A 17,363-nucleotide genomic window follows, 5' to 3' on the forward strand; every position below is an offset into this window, starting at 1 on the left:
TTGGTTTAGATAAATTGTAAATCAATCAAAGTGGATGGTCCCTTCAATTTTGAAAAGTACAGAAAAATTCTTATCCATCATACAGTACCATCCAGGTAGTGTCTGATATGTCCCAATTTCACTCTGTAGCATGACAATGACCCGAAATACATGGCCAAAATCTGCAATAAAAATAGGAACAGGGAATCTTGCAAAAGACCCCACAGAGCACTGATCTCAACATCATTGAGCGAGTGACATTACATAGACAGACCGAAGCAAGTAAGACACTCAAAGTCTGCAGTAAGCTTGGAACAACCTACCCTGCGAGTACCATCAGAAACTACATGCAAGTAGACCTAAGAAAATTACAAAGGGTGATAACACCAAACATTGATATAATTCATTTTTTATTTTTACTGTAATTTCTAAGAAGTTTATTTATAGTAAAAACTATGCATCACATTATTTTTTAAATATATGTTTGTATATATGTGTATATATGTATGTGTGTGTGTGTGTGTGTATATATGTGTATATATGTATGTACATATGTGTATATATGTATGTACATATGTGTATATATGTACGTATGTATGTGTATATGTATGTATGTGTGTATATATGTATATATATATATATATATGTATATATATATGTATGTATAAGTATCTCGGGGTCTTGTTCACGAGTGAGGGAAGAATGGACTGTGAGATCGACAGGCGGATCGGTGCGGCATCTGCAGTGATGCGGGCTCTGCATCGGTCTGTCGTGGTGAAAAAAAGAGCTGAGCCTAAGGCAAAGCTCTCAATTTACCAGTCGATCTACGTTCCTACCCTCACCTATGGGCATGAGCTATGGGTAGTGACCGAAAGAACGAGATCGCGAATACAAGCGGCTGAAATGAGTTTCCTCCGCAGGGTGTCTGGGCTTTCCCTTAAAGATGGGGTGAGAAGCTCAGTCATCCGGGATGGGCTCAGAGTAGAGCCGCTACTCCTCCGCATCAAGAGGAGTCAGATGAGGTGGCTCTGGCATCTGATCAGGATGCATCCTGGACGCCTCCCTGGTGAGGTGTTCCGGGCACGTCCAACCGGGGAAGACCCAGGACACGCTGGAGGGACTATGTCTCCCGGCTGGCCTGGGAACGCCTTGGGATTCTCCCGGAAGAGCTGGGAGTAGTGGCCGGGGAGATGAAAGTCTAGGCCTCTCTGCTTAAGCTGCTGCCCCTGTGACCCGACCCCGGATAAGCGGAAGAGGATGGATGGATGGATGGATGGATGTATATAAGTATGTGTATGTATATATGTATATATACAGTATATGTATATATGTGTGTATGTGTGTGTGTACTGTTAGGTCCATAAATGTTTGGACAGGGACAACTTTTTTCAAATTTTGGTTCTGTACATTACCACAATGAATTTCAAATGAAACAACTCAGATGCAGTTGAAGTGCAGACTTTCAGCTTTAATTCAGTGGGTTGAACAAAAAGATTGCATAAAAATGTGAGGGGATACATACCCCATGACCTTATCCTGGTCACAAAGGAGCCCCATGCCCAGTTTGGTGGCAATATATATATATATGTGACTGAGAATAAAACTGAATAAAAAAAAAACACAGCTAACCCTTACAAGTATCATAAATTAACACCAGCTGTTAGACTCAAATCAAATGTATGTTTTTATTCTAAAATAGTAAGAATAAGAACAGCTGACTTCTCAAAACGGGGTCATCCAGGATAAAACCTGTAAAGTTTTGATTACCAGTCAACAGTTGATACCGTTGTGCCACCGAAGCAGTCATATCAAAGGGGTGTCAGCATCGCACTCTAACGCAGGTTCTTTTTCTGCAGTTATATTCTTGAATAGAAGCACGCTTGTTCTGTTATATTTTGTACCTTGTGTGTTTATTTAATATTTGGACTTAAGACTTCACGTATTATACACTTCATGTCTATATTTTGTCAATTATTACTAAAACATGAAAATGTTTGTTTTAACGATGTGTATACATAGATTGTTGTAGACATGGAACACACATTAAATACATGTGTTCCAAATAACGATATAGTATTTACTTGCATGTATTCCAATTTAAATCTTTTGAGTCTTCTATAACAGGCTTTTTAATACTCTACACAGTGGGACTTCACAATTATGGTGATGTACATTGGCCTGGGTTTAAGCTGGTGGGATAAAAGCTTTATAATACAAACAGAACTGGGTTGTTAAAGAAGGAAATAATCCACAATGCAGCTGTCCAGATTAAAAAAAGGTTGAAAAATAATCCACCACAAAATTATAATTGAGGAGTTTAGAGTATTTAATAATTATCATATTGTCACCAAGTCCTAAGATGAAAAAATTATCTCCTTCAATTGGAAAGTTTGAAAATGATACTTTTCATATGCTTCCTACCCCATGTACTTTGCTGTAGTGGCCATGAAAAAGTTTGAATCTGATATTTTCATTCAAATTAGAGAGAGAGAATTTTGTGACATAACAGAAGTCAATAGTGACCAGTGCTATAACAGGACAAATGTGAAAAACGTCTGTGGGAAAATGTTTTTTAAAAAAAAAAAAAAAATTAAAACAAATTGTGTGGCACAATCCACACGTCTGTTATCTCATCACTTGCTCAAAACAGGCAAAACAAATGCTTTTTGGCTAAAATATTGAAAATTTTAATTGTTTCCCGAATTATGAGTGTGAACATAAATATGAAACCTGAAGACTCGTGTTTGTTAGTTTGTCTGTGTACAAGTAACTATTTTAACAATATTTCAGCCAAAAAGCATATGTTTTGAGAAAGCGACTGTATAACAGACATGTGGATAATGTAACATGAGTAATGTGAGGATTTTTTTTTTTTAACCTGCATTTACTTTCGTACAGCACTTGTCCCTATTGACTTCTGTAATGTGGTAAACTTATATTTTCTCCTCTGCATGAAACCGCCATTTTAAAAAGTTTTTTCATGTAGAACGGCAAGCTAGCACTACTAAGACTTCTGGGATTAGTATTTCTGGTTTGTCCAGTTTAGTTTGTTGGCACCATGTTTTCCTAAGTTTTAAAATCAAAAGGAACTTTGTGTTTGGCTAGTTATAATATACAAATAAGGTGTATTTTTTTGGAAGGTTCTATAATTTGTTCTTTTAACACTATGAGCATTTTTATTCGCATTTTCAGATATGAATGTGAGGAGTCGTTTACAACACTGAATGTAGATATAAGGAACCACCAAAACCTCTTGGACTCCATGGAGCAGTATGTTAAAGGAGACTTGTTAGAGGGTGCCAATGCCTACCACTGTGAAAAATGCAACAAGAAGGTACATATAATTTTGTTTAAGCGCATGTTTTTAAATTTATGTATAGTAGCTTTTTAAATCACATTTCATTAATATACTGTTTATATGTATAAGATAGAGAAATACTTTGGTCACTTCTGTGTTATGCAACATTTAACCATGTTTCACATCCTTATTATAGGTATTTTAATTGCTGCATTAGTTCTGCTAAGACAAATTAAAGTATGGGACAGAAAAGAATATTCTGTAGTGGCTTATATTAATCATATAGATCTTTTTGTGACTGTTACCAATATGCTAGCACATACTGCTCAATATGACACAGTGGCAGGGCCAGAGCACTTCTAATAGAATGGCAAGGGGCCTGTTTTGAATTCTGGACCAGTTGCTTTTAGTTTGGAGTTTGAATTTTCTTCCAGCATCTGCATGGGTTTTACTTTGGGTACTCTGGTTTTTCTTCAAAATCACAAAAGCCATAGTTATTAGGTTAAATGGTAATTTTAAACTGACCCTGTATTAATTAGTAAGTGAAGTGAATGAGTATGCTGTGTAGGTCACCAGCCCATGTGTAGCTTCTTAGAGATTCTCCTGGCCAGGGAAAGGTATTGGTCCCAATAAGCCTGTTGAGTAGGTTTGTACATATCTGGATGTTTATGTTCCCAGCTGTTATCTAGAAGGAGTGTCAACATCTTTACTTTCTGAGACGGCTGAGTATAGACCAGTCTATGTTACCAGTTCTATTGGTACATAATGTTGTCCATCCTCATTGTCTGCATAACGTCTTGACATGGCAACTGTTCAGATCAGGATCACAGAGGGCTTCAGAGGGTGGTGGAGTTAGCTAAGAATATTACTTCAGTTCTTGACATACAACACATGCTCCTTTAGAAAGGTGTGTTTTTAAATTAGGATAATCTTTTTTTGTTAAATGTCCGTTTGTTACCTTTTTAGGTGAATACAGTGAAGCATCTTTTTATTCAGGTTTTTTTTAAGGCCTCTGTCATCATGCACAGTCTCACTCCTCCGTACTCCATTCTGATATACGATACAGGACCATTATAAGTTTAACGTATAGATTCAGGGACAGATGGTTTTTGTTTAAATCCTTGCGTCAAAAGGCTGCTGAACAGTCAGTCATTCCGACATTTGTAAGAGGCACCTAATATGTGTTTCTTATACTGAATAAATCACTTTGTTAGATTTAACATATGTTTGTGATGGTCCAAGTCAGCTTCACGCTGCTTATTCCTCCTGGGAGCCTTTCGGTCCTGGATTGTCGATAGTCATAACCAAGATGAGCCAGACAAATGAAGACATACACAATCAGCCAGGGGTAGGTGTAAAAAGTGACTACGGTGCTTTTTTATTACAATAAAAAAAAAACAGTGCAGTGCTCCAGATTTTCAATGAATAATTGAATAATCCGTATAAAGTGAACTCTGGAGATTAAAATCTAGAACAATTACATCCATTAAATCAAGAATAAAACACAGTTGGAATCTTTTCTAAAAAGTTTCGGTCCTCGGTGCTTCCCTTTAAAACTGATGTCTCCCCGGCTTACCCTGATCAGGTCTTGCAGCATGGAGAGATATTTTCTAGCAGGCACAGCCAACCATCTTCTATGAGCTTGGGTCCCTTCGGTCCATGGCTCTCCACATGGCTCCCAATCAGAGCCTCACCTTGCTCCACCTCCGGCTGCCTCTTCCCAGGCTTGTGCAGGGGTGAGCACCTGGTCACTCCAGCTCCATGATTGCCCAGCTAGTGTAGCCATCTTCAGCCCCTGAGTGCTGGCCGAATGCTACCCCAAAATGCTTTCCTCCCAGTTTTGCCTGCCTTCTTTCTCTCTCTCTCTCATTCACTCGCTCTTACAGTAGCTCTCTCATATTCCCAACTTCCTTTTCTCCCGTCTTTAACCTTCTCTCTGTTGCTTCTATTTTCTCCAATGACCCCTATCTCGTACTAGCTCCCTCGTGTATGCCTACAAGGGAGCAGCATCAACATCGTGAACTGAGGAAAACCAATGAAGCAATCATGACAGACCACACCCTCACATGCAGGTGCGCTCCATCTTAGTCACAGTCACCTTCCTCCTGCAGCCAACACTAGCATGAACAACCATGGAGAGCAAGCCAGTCATTTAATTATTTATTTAAAAAGCAACCACTTGCTGCTTAGCTGTAGACCCACTATTCCACGTCGTTGTATTCATTGTTAATTCCTGTTTTTTTAGTGCTGTTGACATGCAAGTAAAAATAATGTACTGTGTATCAGGACAGTAAACATGTATGCTAGTGGATTAATCGGAGTAAATCTTGCAGTTAACCTGTTAATTCATTTTTTTATTTATTTGCCATGATTTGTTGTGTATCATATATAAAGTGAATGTACTTTCATTGTTTGTGTAAGCAATTAATATCAGTGTCCTCTAAAGCACTCTTGTGAAAAGTGTCATTTTTGCCCTGAGCAGACTTCTCTAGAATAAACATTAACTTACCTAACTAATAATACCTGACCCTTTTCAGCTAGTGAAATGTTCAATTTGACACACCTTTTATGACACAAAAAATAAAACAACAGACAAAAGAATGTTGACAACTAGTATTGAATAACATCAGATCATTGTGATTCCATCTGACAAAATATTGCAATATATGTTTAAACTTTATTAACACAGAGTGCCTTAAAACATCCCGCTGTTCAGGAAAATACAGTTGTGAAAAAGTAAAAAAAAATGTTTTCTTTTTTTTAACATGTGGACCATCAAAATGAGATCTTCATTTAGGGTGGATGTCGACTTTTGTCAAGATCAACAGGTTATGGAGAACATCCATGGTTGAGATGTAAACGTTGACAAAATTCAACCTCGCGTTATAGGTAGACTCGCTTTACTAGGAGGACTGTTAGACTTGTTGACTTGACATGTCAATGTCAATTTATTTATATAGCACATTTAAAACAACATAGGAATGCTATGGCCAAAGTGCTTTACAATAAAAATCTAATCCGTGTGTGAGTATCATAGAGTAAGCATTGTCTAGAATGGCATTGACATCTGGCAAGAGAGAAAAACAAATGTGCAAAGCAAAATTTCTCAGTGGATAACATTTTGCATAATTTTCATTATTTTGAATTGAATTCTGACTTAATCAGACTCCGATTGTGGTGCAAGTGATGTGGAGATTAAGATCTAAAATAAAAGTGAGGTACCGGCATTAGCGGATCAGTCCCCAGCGGTTTCGGCACTGCTGCTGCAGCCAGAGGCCTGTTAACACATGGCGACAAGATACTGCACACGGCAAGAGACGTTTTATGTTGATTTATCTGAGAAAACATTGCTTTGTGTGCTTTTCAGAAAATGGCCTGGCAGCTGCTTGCTGCTGACTACCCACACACAGCCCCTACGCTGCAGCAGCCAGCCACCACGTGGAGGCAACAAACATTTTATTTTTATTTATGTGAGAAACTATTGCTTTGTGGGCCTTTTAGAAAACCAAGTTTTTTAGAAGAATATTCAGCCTGGGAGAAAAGAAAAAAAATTAAGCCCTAAAAAAGTTAAATGGTCTTTAGCTAAAGGTGATGTAGTTGCAGAAAAAAAATTAAATATGACTTTGCAATAATTTGTTAAACAAAAAAATAAACAAGATATGTCATTTCCCTCTGTGAAAATATAAGACGACCTTAGCTGTACAAGCTGGTATTGCCACTTTTGGTAGGGGAAAAAAACTCAAAGAGGCCCTTCCTGTAAATGTCTACCTGTCTCTGTCTGACATATAGTGGGATAATGTTATTTCCCACTCTTCCTTGCAGAATTCTTTCAGTTGAGTTGTGTTTGAGGAGTGTCTTGCATGCACAGCTTGCTTCAAATAACACACAGCATTTCGATGGGACTCATATCTGGGCTTTGACTTGGCCATTAAAGAACCCTCCATCTCTTTCGCCATTCTTTTGTTGATCTAATAGTATGTTTAGGTGCAAGTGATCAGAGCATCCAATTGTAATTTTTGGGGTAGTGGTTAATGTTTATTTTGTTTATTTAAATTATACAATGGAGTACAAAATGTAAGTGTTGCATATTGTTTGTTTGTACCCCCTATTTATAGATGAAGTTTAAATAAATATCAAATCTTGATATCTCCACATATGTTGAAAAAAAGGAAACATTTCGTGGGGTGTTCTTACTTTTTTAACACTTTATATTGGTTTTGAACTGCCTGAATTGGGAAAGCATTACCTTTTCGATTACAAGTTAAATGACAAAGGGAACTTATTCCATATTTAGCACAACATGTGGTGAGTTGTCTCACTAAACCTTAATGTAGAAATACTTCTTCTTGTTAAAGTGCAAGGACATCTTTATTATGGTTTTAGGATTTTATCCGTACTGCAGTTTTCATTTTATTTTGACTTGGCTTTTTGTGACATGTTCAGGGCTTGGGCTACTTTTAATCTCTTAATTAAAGCAGTAGCTTAAGATTTTAACTACTGTGTTTACAAATAAGCAAATGAATTTCACTTTGTTTGGCAGAGTAAGTGAGTAAGTCCATTGTGCCTTCATAATGCTGAAATAATCTTAAGATTTTTAGTCTTGACGTTGAATTTAAGTTAGGATTAACTTTCCTATTATGTTGATTTGTAATATGCATTTATTTTTTAGGTGGACACAGTGAAACGCCTTCTTATTAAAAAGTTACCTCCAGTTCTTGCCATACAGTTGAAGCGGTTTGATTATGACTGGGAAAGGGAATGTGCAATCAAATTCAATGATTATTTTGAATTTCCACGGGAATTGGACATGGAACCTTATACTGTGGCTGGAGTTGCAAAGCTGGAGGGGGATGATGTAAATCCTGAAAATCAGATCATTCAGAATGAGCCCTCTGAAAATGAGCAGCCAAGGAGCACTAAATACAGACTTGTTGGTGTTCTTGTACATAGTGGACAGGCTAGTGGAGGACACTATTATTCATACATAATTCAAAGAAATGGTGGAGATGGTGAAAAAAACCGGTGGTACAAGTTTGATGATGGAGATGTGACAGAATGCAAGATGGATGATGAGGAAGAAATGAAAAATCAGTGCTTTGGTGGAGAGTACATGGGAGAAGTTTTTGACCACATGATGAAACGCATGTCTTACAGACGACAGAAAAGGTGGTGGAATGCATACATACTTTTTTATGAGCGCATGGACACTCTAGATAAAGACAACGAACTTCTTAAGTACATTGCTGAACTGACTATAACAACAAAACCCCACCAGATTAAGATGCCATCTGCCATAGAGCGAAGTGTACGAAAGCAGAATGTGCAGTTTATGCATAATCGCATGCAGTACAGCCTGGAATATTTCCAGTTCATAAAGAAACTTCTGACCTGTAACAGTGTCTATTTAAGCCCACCTCCAGGTTGGTACTCCTTTCATGTAATTAATAACATGCACTTTTTTCCTTTATTTTTTAATATCTGAATTCTTGATAAAATTTTATATATTATTAAAATTAGTTTTTTTTATATTATTTTCCTCTTAGTTGGGCATGTTATAGTATTGTGTAATAGTATAGGAAAACAAATTAATTCGCAGAGGTACAGGTAACATCAACCTACAATGCTCAATACCTTTAAACACCACAGCAAAAGAATAAATCCCATTCAGTGACTTTTTATTTAAGTGCTTCCTTTATTAAAGTGAATGACACCGTGACTTTTTCTGTAATACAATATAAATATATACAGTAAATACTAACAGTGACAAAAACTTTTAAATACTAATGTGTATCTGTAAAGTACTTACCTATCATTTAAGTAAATAAGTATTGGCATTCTTAAATATCAAACACAATACAGGGCATCAACTTAAATGTGTGGCAGATGTGGGTATGTGTTTATTCTTTCTTTTTGTCCGGTAATTGAAATACTGCTTAAAATTGACATTCAACATAAAAAATCACACATTGTTATGTGTGTACTTTTGAATTTATGAATTCCAACGTATATTAAGGATATTTCCACCTAAATTCTTCAAAGCTTTTTTGGTAACAAAATGCTATTAAACCTTGGTTTGTCAGTGAACCCACTCTGCTAAGTTTGTAACATTTGGTGTTGTAAGATTTCATATTTGCATCATTAGCTGGTTAAAAAAATTGTTCTTGATAATAATAATTCACAGAAGAGTCAAGTCAATTCACATTTCAATGTCAGAAACTGATAATGCTTTAATTTTCCAAATTTGTCTCTTCTTTAAAGATTTAAAGAAAACTTCTCAGTTTTACATTAATCAGTTATTTCCGAACTCCCGTTAAACAGCCTTTGTTTTTTGCACGAGTGATAACACTTTATTACTTTTGCCTGTATACAAAGCCAGAATTAGAAAATGACTTGGGCTTTTGTTACCTGTACTCTTTATTAAGTAATACAGCATTATATTCTTCAATGCACCACTGAAATAATTATGTGTGCTTTCACTTATGGGCTTTGTTAATGATCATAAGTTTACCTTCAAAAGCCACGCTAACTGACACAAATTCAATGTTTGCAGATTTGTATTTAGCAGTGAAGTATATACTGTTTTCCTGTCCTGCTAATTGTGTGTTTTGGCAGTTAATGAATTTCTGATGATGTATTAGTTGCAAGAGAGCTTTTGTGCTTCTTAGCAGTGAAACATTAAGTAAATTTTATTTTGGTACTAGCAAAATACCTGCGCTTCGCAGCGGAGAAGTAGTGTGTCAAAGAAGTAATGAAAAAGAAAAGGAAACATTTTGAAAATAATGTAACATGACTGTCAATGTAATTGTTTTGTCACTGTTGTGAGTGATGAGTGTTGCTGTCATATATATATATATCACATCCACAATCATTCCCAGTCACACACACCACTCACACCCACATCCACAGTTTTCCCAGTCTCATTCACACACAAGATCTGACACTGTTTTCAGATAAAGAGGTGGTATAACAAAACAAGTTTGTTAAACCACGTCTTTATCATCAGATCGGGGGTGTTAGGTGGGGGTTGGTTGGGTTTTGGGAGCGTGAATGTGACTGAGAGAATAAAACTGAAAAAAAAAACTCTTAACTTTTACAAGTACTATAAATTTTCACCGGCTGTTAAAGATGCAAATCAAATGTATGTTTTTATTGTATAATATTAACAACTATATATATATATATATATATATATATATATATATATATATATATATATATATATATACTAATAAAAGGCAAAGCCCTCACTCACTCACTCACTCACTGACTCATCACTAATTCTCCAACTTCCCGTGTGGGTGGAAGGCTGAAATTTGGCAGGTTCATTCCTTACAGCTTCCTTACAAAAGTTGGGCAGGTTTTATATCGAAATTCTACGCGTAATGGTCATAACTGGAAGCAGTTTTCTCCATTTTCTGTAATGGAGATGAGCTTCAACGCCGTGGCGGAGTTTCGTGTGACATCATCACGCCTCCCACGTAATCACGCAGTACATAGAAAACCAGGAAGAGCTCAAAAAAGCGCTTAAGAAAACATGCATTATATAATTGAGAAGGCAGCGAAACAATAAGAAGCGGCGAGTGACATATACAACCATATTCATGAGTTCTGCTACTGAAACAAAGCACGATGTAAACCTACACTTTAAATTAAGTTCATAGACAGGCTGCGCTGGCGTTTGTAATTTAGTGCCTGCCCATATAAGGCCGTCCGTCAGCGGCAATCCAATAGCAAACTGCCACGGGTAAATATTCACGGGTGAAGGACTGTGCTTATGGAGAGGAAGATGAGATGGTCAGGGTGGTGTTTGACACAAACTCAGCGAAACTGCGAGAGAAAGTTTTAAGTGCCAGGACTAAGGTAACATTAAATACAGCCATGGACATAGCACGAGATTGCACCAGCACAGCTGGGAACCTTCGATGCATGTACACCGAGTGGCTCACGTGAACTGACGCAGTGCACAGATAAAAGGCAACAGTTCCAAAGAGCTGAACAAAACCGAATTACACAATTGAAAAGGCAGCAAAAATATGAAGCGCCTGATAAGCATATTCATAAATCCAGCTACTGCGGAAACAAAGCACACGGTGGAAAAAGTCAATGTCCCGCTAAAGGAAGACAGTGTAAAAAAAACCCGTGCATGCAGTGTGTCAGGTCTCAGATAAAGAAGAAGAAGACGAGCTGTTTATTGATGCAGTAAGAAACGAATCGATGAATGAAACCTGTCATCTTTACAACGATTGACAAACACGGAATGTAACTTGAACACAACACATCCTACAAATACGAACCTGATTGAAAGAAATAATGATAATCAAATCCTTGATGACAGCAACACTCAGTAACACTCACAAAACAAATACTGTATATTGACAGTCATGTTACGTTATTTTTAAAATGTTCCCTTTTCTTTTTCTACCTTTTTTAACACACTACTTCTCCGCTGCGATACGCGGGTATATATATATATGTATATATATATATCCCGCTCTACATACTCGAATAATGGATACTTTATTCGCCATCAATGATTGTTTTGGTAAAGCCATACTCAGTGTATTCATTAGATGAACGGTAAAAAAGTAAGAGCGAGGGGAGGATGACTCATTGAGGCATGCAGGCTGTAGTCTTGCGTCAACTCTATCTGAATTGCGCGATCACATTTGAAAAACATATCTTTTCAAGTTCTATTTAGTCCATATGTGTCAAACTCAACGGCGGGCCACATCCGCCCGGCGTGTAATTATATCCGCGCGAGATCATTTTATATACTGTATTGTTATTAAAGCCCGGGTATATGAAGCGCTGGTAACACAATAAACTACAGATCCCATAATGCAGCGCTTCAGCTGCCTTGCATCAGGGTAACCTGAATGCAATTCAGAAGATACAGAAAACAACATAATTAAATAAGAATCTGACACTTCAGCGGACGTTTTAACCCGTGCAGAATCACAAAGTGATTTCAAGTGAAGCTGCTTTTATGGGAGACACAAATGCACCAGTTCACCTTGCCCCACTTTCCCTGTTGCCAAGTACTGTTAAACCAAGTCGTCACTACGGTGTTCCCAAATATGCACTTTGCTGATAAACTGAGCGCACTGCGCACTGAGTTTGCACGGCGCTTTGGTGACTTTGATGAACAAAAAAAGTCCGTCTACATGCGGCTCGAACCTTGTGCATGTTTGGTAGCACATATCTGTGTGAGAAGCTCTTCTCATTGATAAAGACTAACAAAACAGCACACAGGAGTCGCCTCACAGCAAACAGAAACGAACCTGTGGCCAAAAAAAGATGCCAGGCGTCCAGCTCTAAAATGACATTTGAGCAAAGACAACTGAATGATTTGATTTGTTATTGCACGTAAGAGCGGGAGTCAACCGTTTTAACAAACAGCGTATTGCACTGATCTGAAATAGCTGTGTGTGTATATATGTAGATATGTATGTATATGTATATATATGTTTATATATGTGTGTATATATGTATATATATATATATGTATTTGTGTGTATATATGTGTGTGTATGTATGTATATATGTGTGTATATATATATATATATATATATATATATATATATATATATATATATATGACAACAACACTCATCACTCACAACAGTGACAAAACAATTACATTGACAATCAGGTTACGTTATTTTCAAAATGTTTCCTTTTCTTTTCATTGCTTCTTTAACACACTACTTCTCCTCTGGCTGGTATTTTGCTAGTATATATATATACGCTCTTTGGGGTGCGAGCAACCAGGGCCGCTGCTGGCCAAATGGGTGCCCTAAGCAGAAATTTACTTTTGTGCCCCCTCCACCAAATAATACGGAAGTAAAAATAAAATAATAAAAAAAACACCTACTTAATGACACTATATGGTCATTATTAATCAATAATCTTAATTGCCTCTATGTTTTAATATAATGCATTTTAAGTCATTTTGTTTATTTTGATCTGCTTGTAGTCATATTAAGAAAGATGCGTTAGTCGTGAAATTATTACCGACATTAAAACACATTATCAACGTCGACAGAATAAAATAAAGTTTCATAGGATGATAAACGTACCTGAAAGTGATGCACGGGCTTCATCTTGGGCTTTTTTTTACTTTCGTCTCTCGGCGCCGGACTGTTTATCTCTTTCCAGGACCAGGCATATTGTTCAATTATTATCATTTTTGGCCAAATAGGCAGCCGTAACAGAGGTGAGGGCGCGCTGTGCGCATCATCACATGTGCTTAGCCTACTCTGCGTTCACCGTAAAATGCAATATATATGTTTATATTTTTGTTTATTTGTATATGTATATTATTAATATTAATTTATTATTATAATATATAAAAACAATTTTTGAGCAGCTGGGATGGTGCCCCCTTGGGAGTTGGTGCCCTACATAGACTGTGTACTCTGCGTATAGGGAGCGGCGGTACTGTGAGCAACTATTGCTGGGGGTGCCAGAATCCATCAAGGAAGAAAGGAAGAAAAATGAAAAACATTATTTGTACAAAATCTTAATTTATTTATCCATTCCTAAATAATTAAATGGGCAGGCTATTGCATATCAGTGCAATACGCTGTTTGTTAAAACGGATGACTCCCGCTCTTACGTGCAAGTCTGCGTGGATATTATGAACTATTATGATCTGTTGAAGTTCTATTTAAATTTTAAACAGAAGGAATTTTTATTTAGTCGACAGAAATCTCTTTGCTAGGAATGCAAGTTAAATGTAGGCATCATTGCATAAATTTTTCTTCACCATACAAATGTAAAGAGTAAATTTGCCTTACATTCCAACCAAAAATATTTATGTCGACTAAATAGAACTTGAAAAGATATATTTTTTCAAATGTGATCGCACACTGACTCATCGAGCCCGCTTGAGTGTGGCTTTACCAAAACAATCATTGATGGCGAATAAAGTATTCATTAATCATAAAGCTTTAATTGGTGATCTGTCTTTCTGCATTAACCGCATATTTTGTCATACGTCTCAAACCAAGGGGATGCGAGGGTAAAATAAATCTGGAAGCGTGTGTACATACTTGGTGCACCCCCTCTCGGGAATCGAACCTCAGATATTGGCGCTAGAGGCGAAGCCTCTACCACTGCGCCATGGCGTGTAGTTGTTTCTTAATGCATCATTAAACAACTCGTCTTCCTCTTTATCTGAGATGTGACACACTGCATGCACAGGGTTTTTTTTTACACTGTCTTCCTTTAGCGTGACATTGACTTTTTCCACCCCACGGCTGTATTTAATGTTAGCTAAGTTTCTCTCGCAGTTTCGCTGAGTTTGTGCCAAACACCACCCTGACCATCTCATCTTCCTCTGCATAAGCACAGTCCTTCACCCATGAATATTTTGCGGCAGCGTTTCTATTTAATTGCCGCTGACGGACGGCCTTATATGGGCAGGCACTAAATTACGTGGGAGGGGGCATCGAGCGGAAATCTATTATAGTATATGGACAAAAAAATAGGTTCCAGTTATGACCATTACGCGTAGAATTTCGAAATGAAACCTGCCCAACTTTTGTAAGTAAGCTGTAAGGAATGAGCCTGCCAAATTTCAGCCTTCTACCTACACAGGAAGTTGGAGAATTAGTGATGAGTCAGTGAGTCAGTCAGTGAGTGAGTGAGGGCTTTGCCTTTTATTAGTATAGATAAGAGCAGCTCACTACTTTAAATGGTAAATTTGGGAGGCAGCCAGTGACTTCTTGATTAAGAGTCAGCAGTTCTTACCGCTGCGCCACCCAAGCAGGCCTGTCATTGACTTACCTTGAGGCAACTTCTTTTTCTTCGGTTATATTCTTGAATAAAAGCGCATGTGTTTTGTTATACTTGTACCTTTTGTGAAAGTGTCTATTTGATATTTGGACTTCAGTCTTCACACATTATATACTTCATGTCTACATTTTGTCAATTATTACAAAAACATGAAAAACGTTTCTGTTTTAGCGATGTGTTTATAATAGATCATTGTAGACCCGGAACACGCATGAAATGTATTAATGGAAAAATTTCTGTTTTAGCGATGTGTTTATATAGATCGTTGTAGACATGGAGCACACATGAAATGCATGTATTCCAAATGCCAATATATTATTTGCCCTCTATAATTCTAGGTGCCTCACTCCCAGATAAACCACTTGAGCACTGAGAATCATTTTTGCGACTCTTGAGCCTTGGCTTATTGGTGGGAATGGGATAGCAGGCTGCTTGCAGCTTGTGCTGATGGACATATTTACAACACAGAAGAAACTGACAGATAGGTGGGCCGGGATTACAAGTTTTTTCGTAGGCTTTGGTAACTCTAGTGTTAATTAAATAGTCATCAGTCAGTCATTTTCCAACCTGCTATATCCTAACACATGGTCACACAGGTCTTCTGGAGCCAATCCCAACAAGCATAGAGTGCAAGGCAGGAACAAATCCCAGGCAGGGCTCAAGCTCACAGCAGTTCTCTTATCTTAAAATTTTATCTTAAAATCTTCTTCTTCTTTCGGCTGCTCTCGTTAGAGGTTGCCACAGTGGATCATCTGTCCACATATGGATTTGGCAAAATTTTACACCGGATGCCCTTCCTAACATAACCTTCATAAAAAGTATTAATACATGAAAAATGTATACCAATGCTATGAAGTAGCATATGTTTTTCTTAAAGTTTTAATCACTACACCCTTTCTTTTATGCTGTACATTTTGTTGAAAATGGAGCATGCTCAGCCAATGAATAGATGAAATTGAATTGTTAATAAATTTGAGAACTATACCTGCCTGCACTGTAGTAACAAATCTGAGTTATATATTTGAAGTTATACCTTGGTTTTTAAACACCTATTTTATAACATTAGAACAATCTAGATGAGAACAGGCCAGTTTTATACCCTTCATTCTTTCAAAATAACTAAATCTAGTTTTGAACGTCCTTAAAAGTCCTACTGCCTACCACACTATTTGGTAACTTATTCCATGTGGTTCTCTGTGTAAAGAAAAACTTCCTAATATCTGTGCAGAATTTATCTTTATCAAGTCTCTGTCCCCATGTTCTTGATGAACTCACTTTAAAGTAACAGTCTCAATCCACTGTAATAATTACCTTCATAATTTTAACACTTCAATCATGTCTCCTCTTAATCTTCTTTTCCTTAAACCTAAAAGATTCCACTGTTGTATTCTGTCCTCATATTTTATCCTCTGCAGTCCTGGAATCAGTTTAGTCACTCTTCTCTCGACTTTTTCTAGTGCCGCTATGTCCTTTTTGTATCTTGGAGATCAAAACTTCAAACAGTATTCCAGACAAGGTCTAACCAATGTGTTAATAAACCATTATAAAGCTTGAACATAACCTCCTTGGACTTGTAAACTGTACATACATTGTACTGTATACCCTAACATTAAGTTGACCTTAATGGCTTCTGAACACTGTCTGGTAGTTGATAGTGTATAGTTCACTATGACTCATAATTCCTTTTCTTAAGTGTAGTACTTTATATTTACTTACAGTAAACTTCATTTAACATAAATCTGTTCAAGCCTGTATGCTGTCTAAGTCCATTTGTAATGATTAGATTCTCAGTTATCATCTGCAAACCTAACCCCCTTGTTATTTATATTCCTACCCAAATTATTTATATTATACAGTGTATATCAAAAATAGCAGTGGCCCTAGTATTGACCCCTATGAGACACCACTCTTAACATCATCCAGTTCTGATTGGGTTCCTTGCGTCATAACCTTCTGCTTCCTATGTCTGAGCCAATATTGCACTCATTTACACACAATACCATTAATATCCTCTCATGTGACACCTTATTAAATACTTCCTGTACTTGTGTTGCTCCCTCATAGAATTCCAGCTTGTCAGTAAAACATGTTCTCATATACCCTACGATTCACTTTGGAGTTATTAGTCTTATGCAGCTGTTTTTTTTCCCTTTGCATCTTTTTTTTTTTAACTCTTTATTAATCCTGATTTTTTTTTTTATTTCCTAATTCCAAATTTATATATGTACCTGTCCTGCATTATGCGTAAAATGTTTTTTATGTATGTCATTTATAGACAATGACAACT

At 37.0% G+C, this 17,363-nt stretch overlaps 1 protein-coding gene across 3 annotated transcripts in view; it reads left to right on the top strand.

The window, feature by feature from the left end:
• The window catches only part of LOC120523630 (probable ubiquitin carboxyl-terminal hydrolase FAF-X), a 377,796-nt gene that overhangs the window by 311,581 nt on the left and 48,852 nt on the right, over positions 1-17,363 (top strand). For all 3 annotated transcript variants that reach the window (XM_039745106.1, XM_039745107.1, XM_039745108.1), the window contains exons 34-35: positions 3,172-3,313; positions 7,947-8,697. In XM_039745106.1, coding sequence (XP_039601040.1) covers positions 3,172-3,313; positions 7,947-8,697 — 893 coding nt within the window. The remainder of the gene's footprint in view (positions 1-3,171; positions 3,314-7,946; positions 8,698-17,363) is intronic.

The sequence above is a fragment of the Polypterus senegalus genome, chromosome 2 (genome assembly GCF_016835505.1).
Source record: "Polypterus senegalus isolate Bchr_013 chromosome 2, ASM1683550v1, whole genome shotgun sequence".
Classification (NCBI taxonomy): Eukaryota; Metazoa; Chordata; class Cladistia; order Polypteriformes; family Polypteridae; genus Polypterus; species Polypterus senegalus.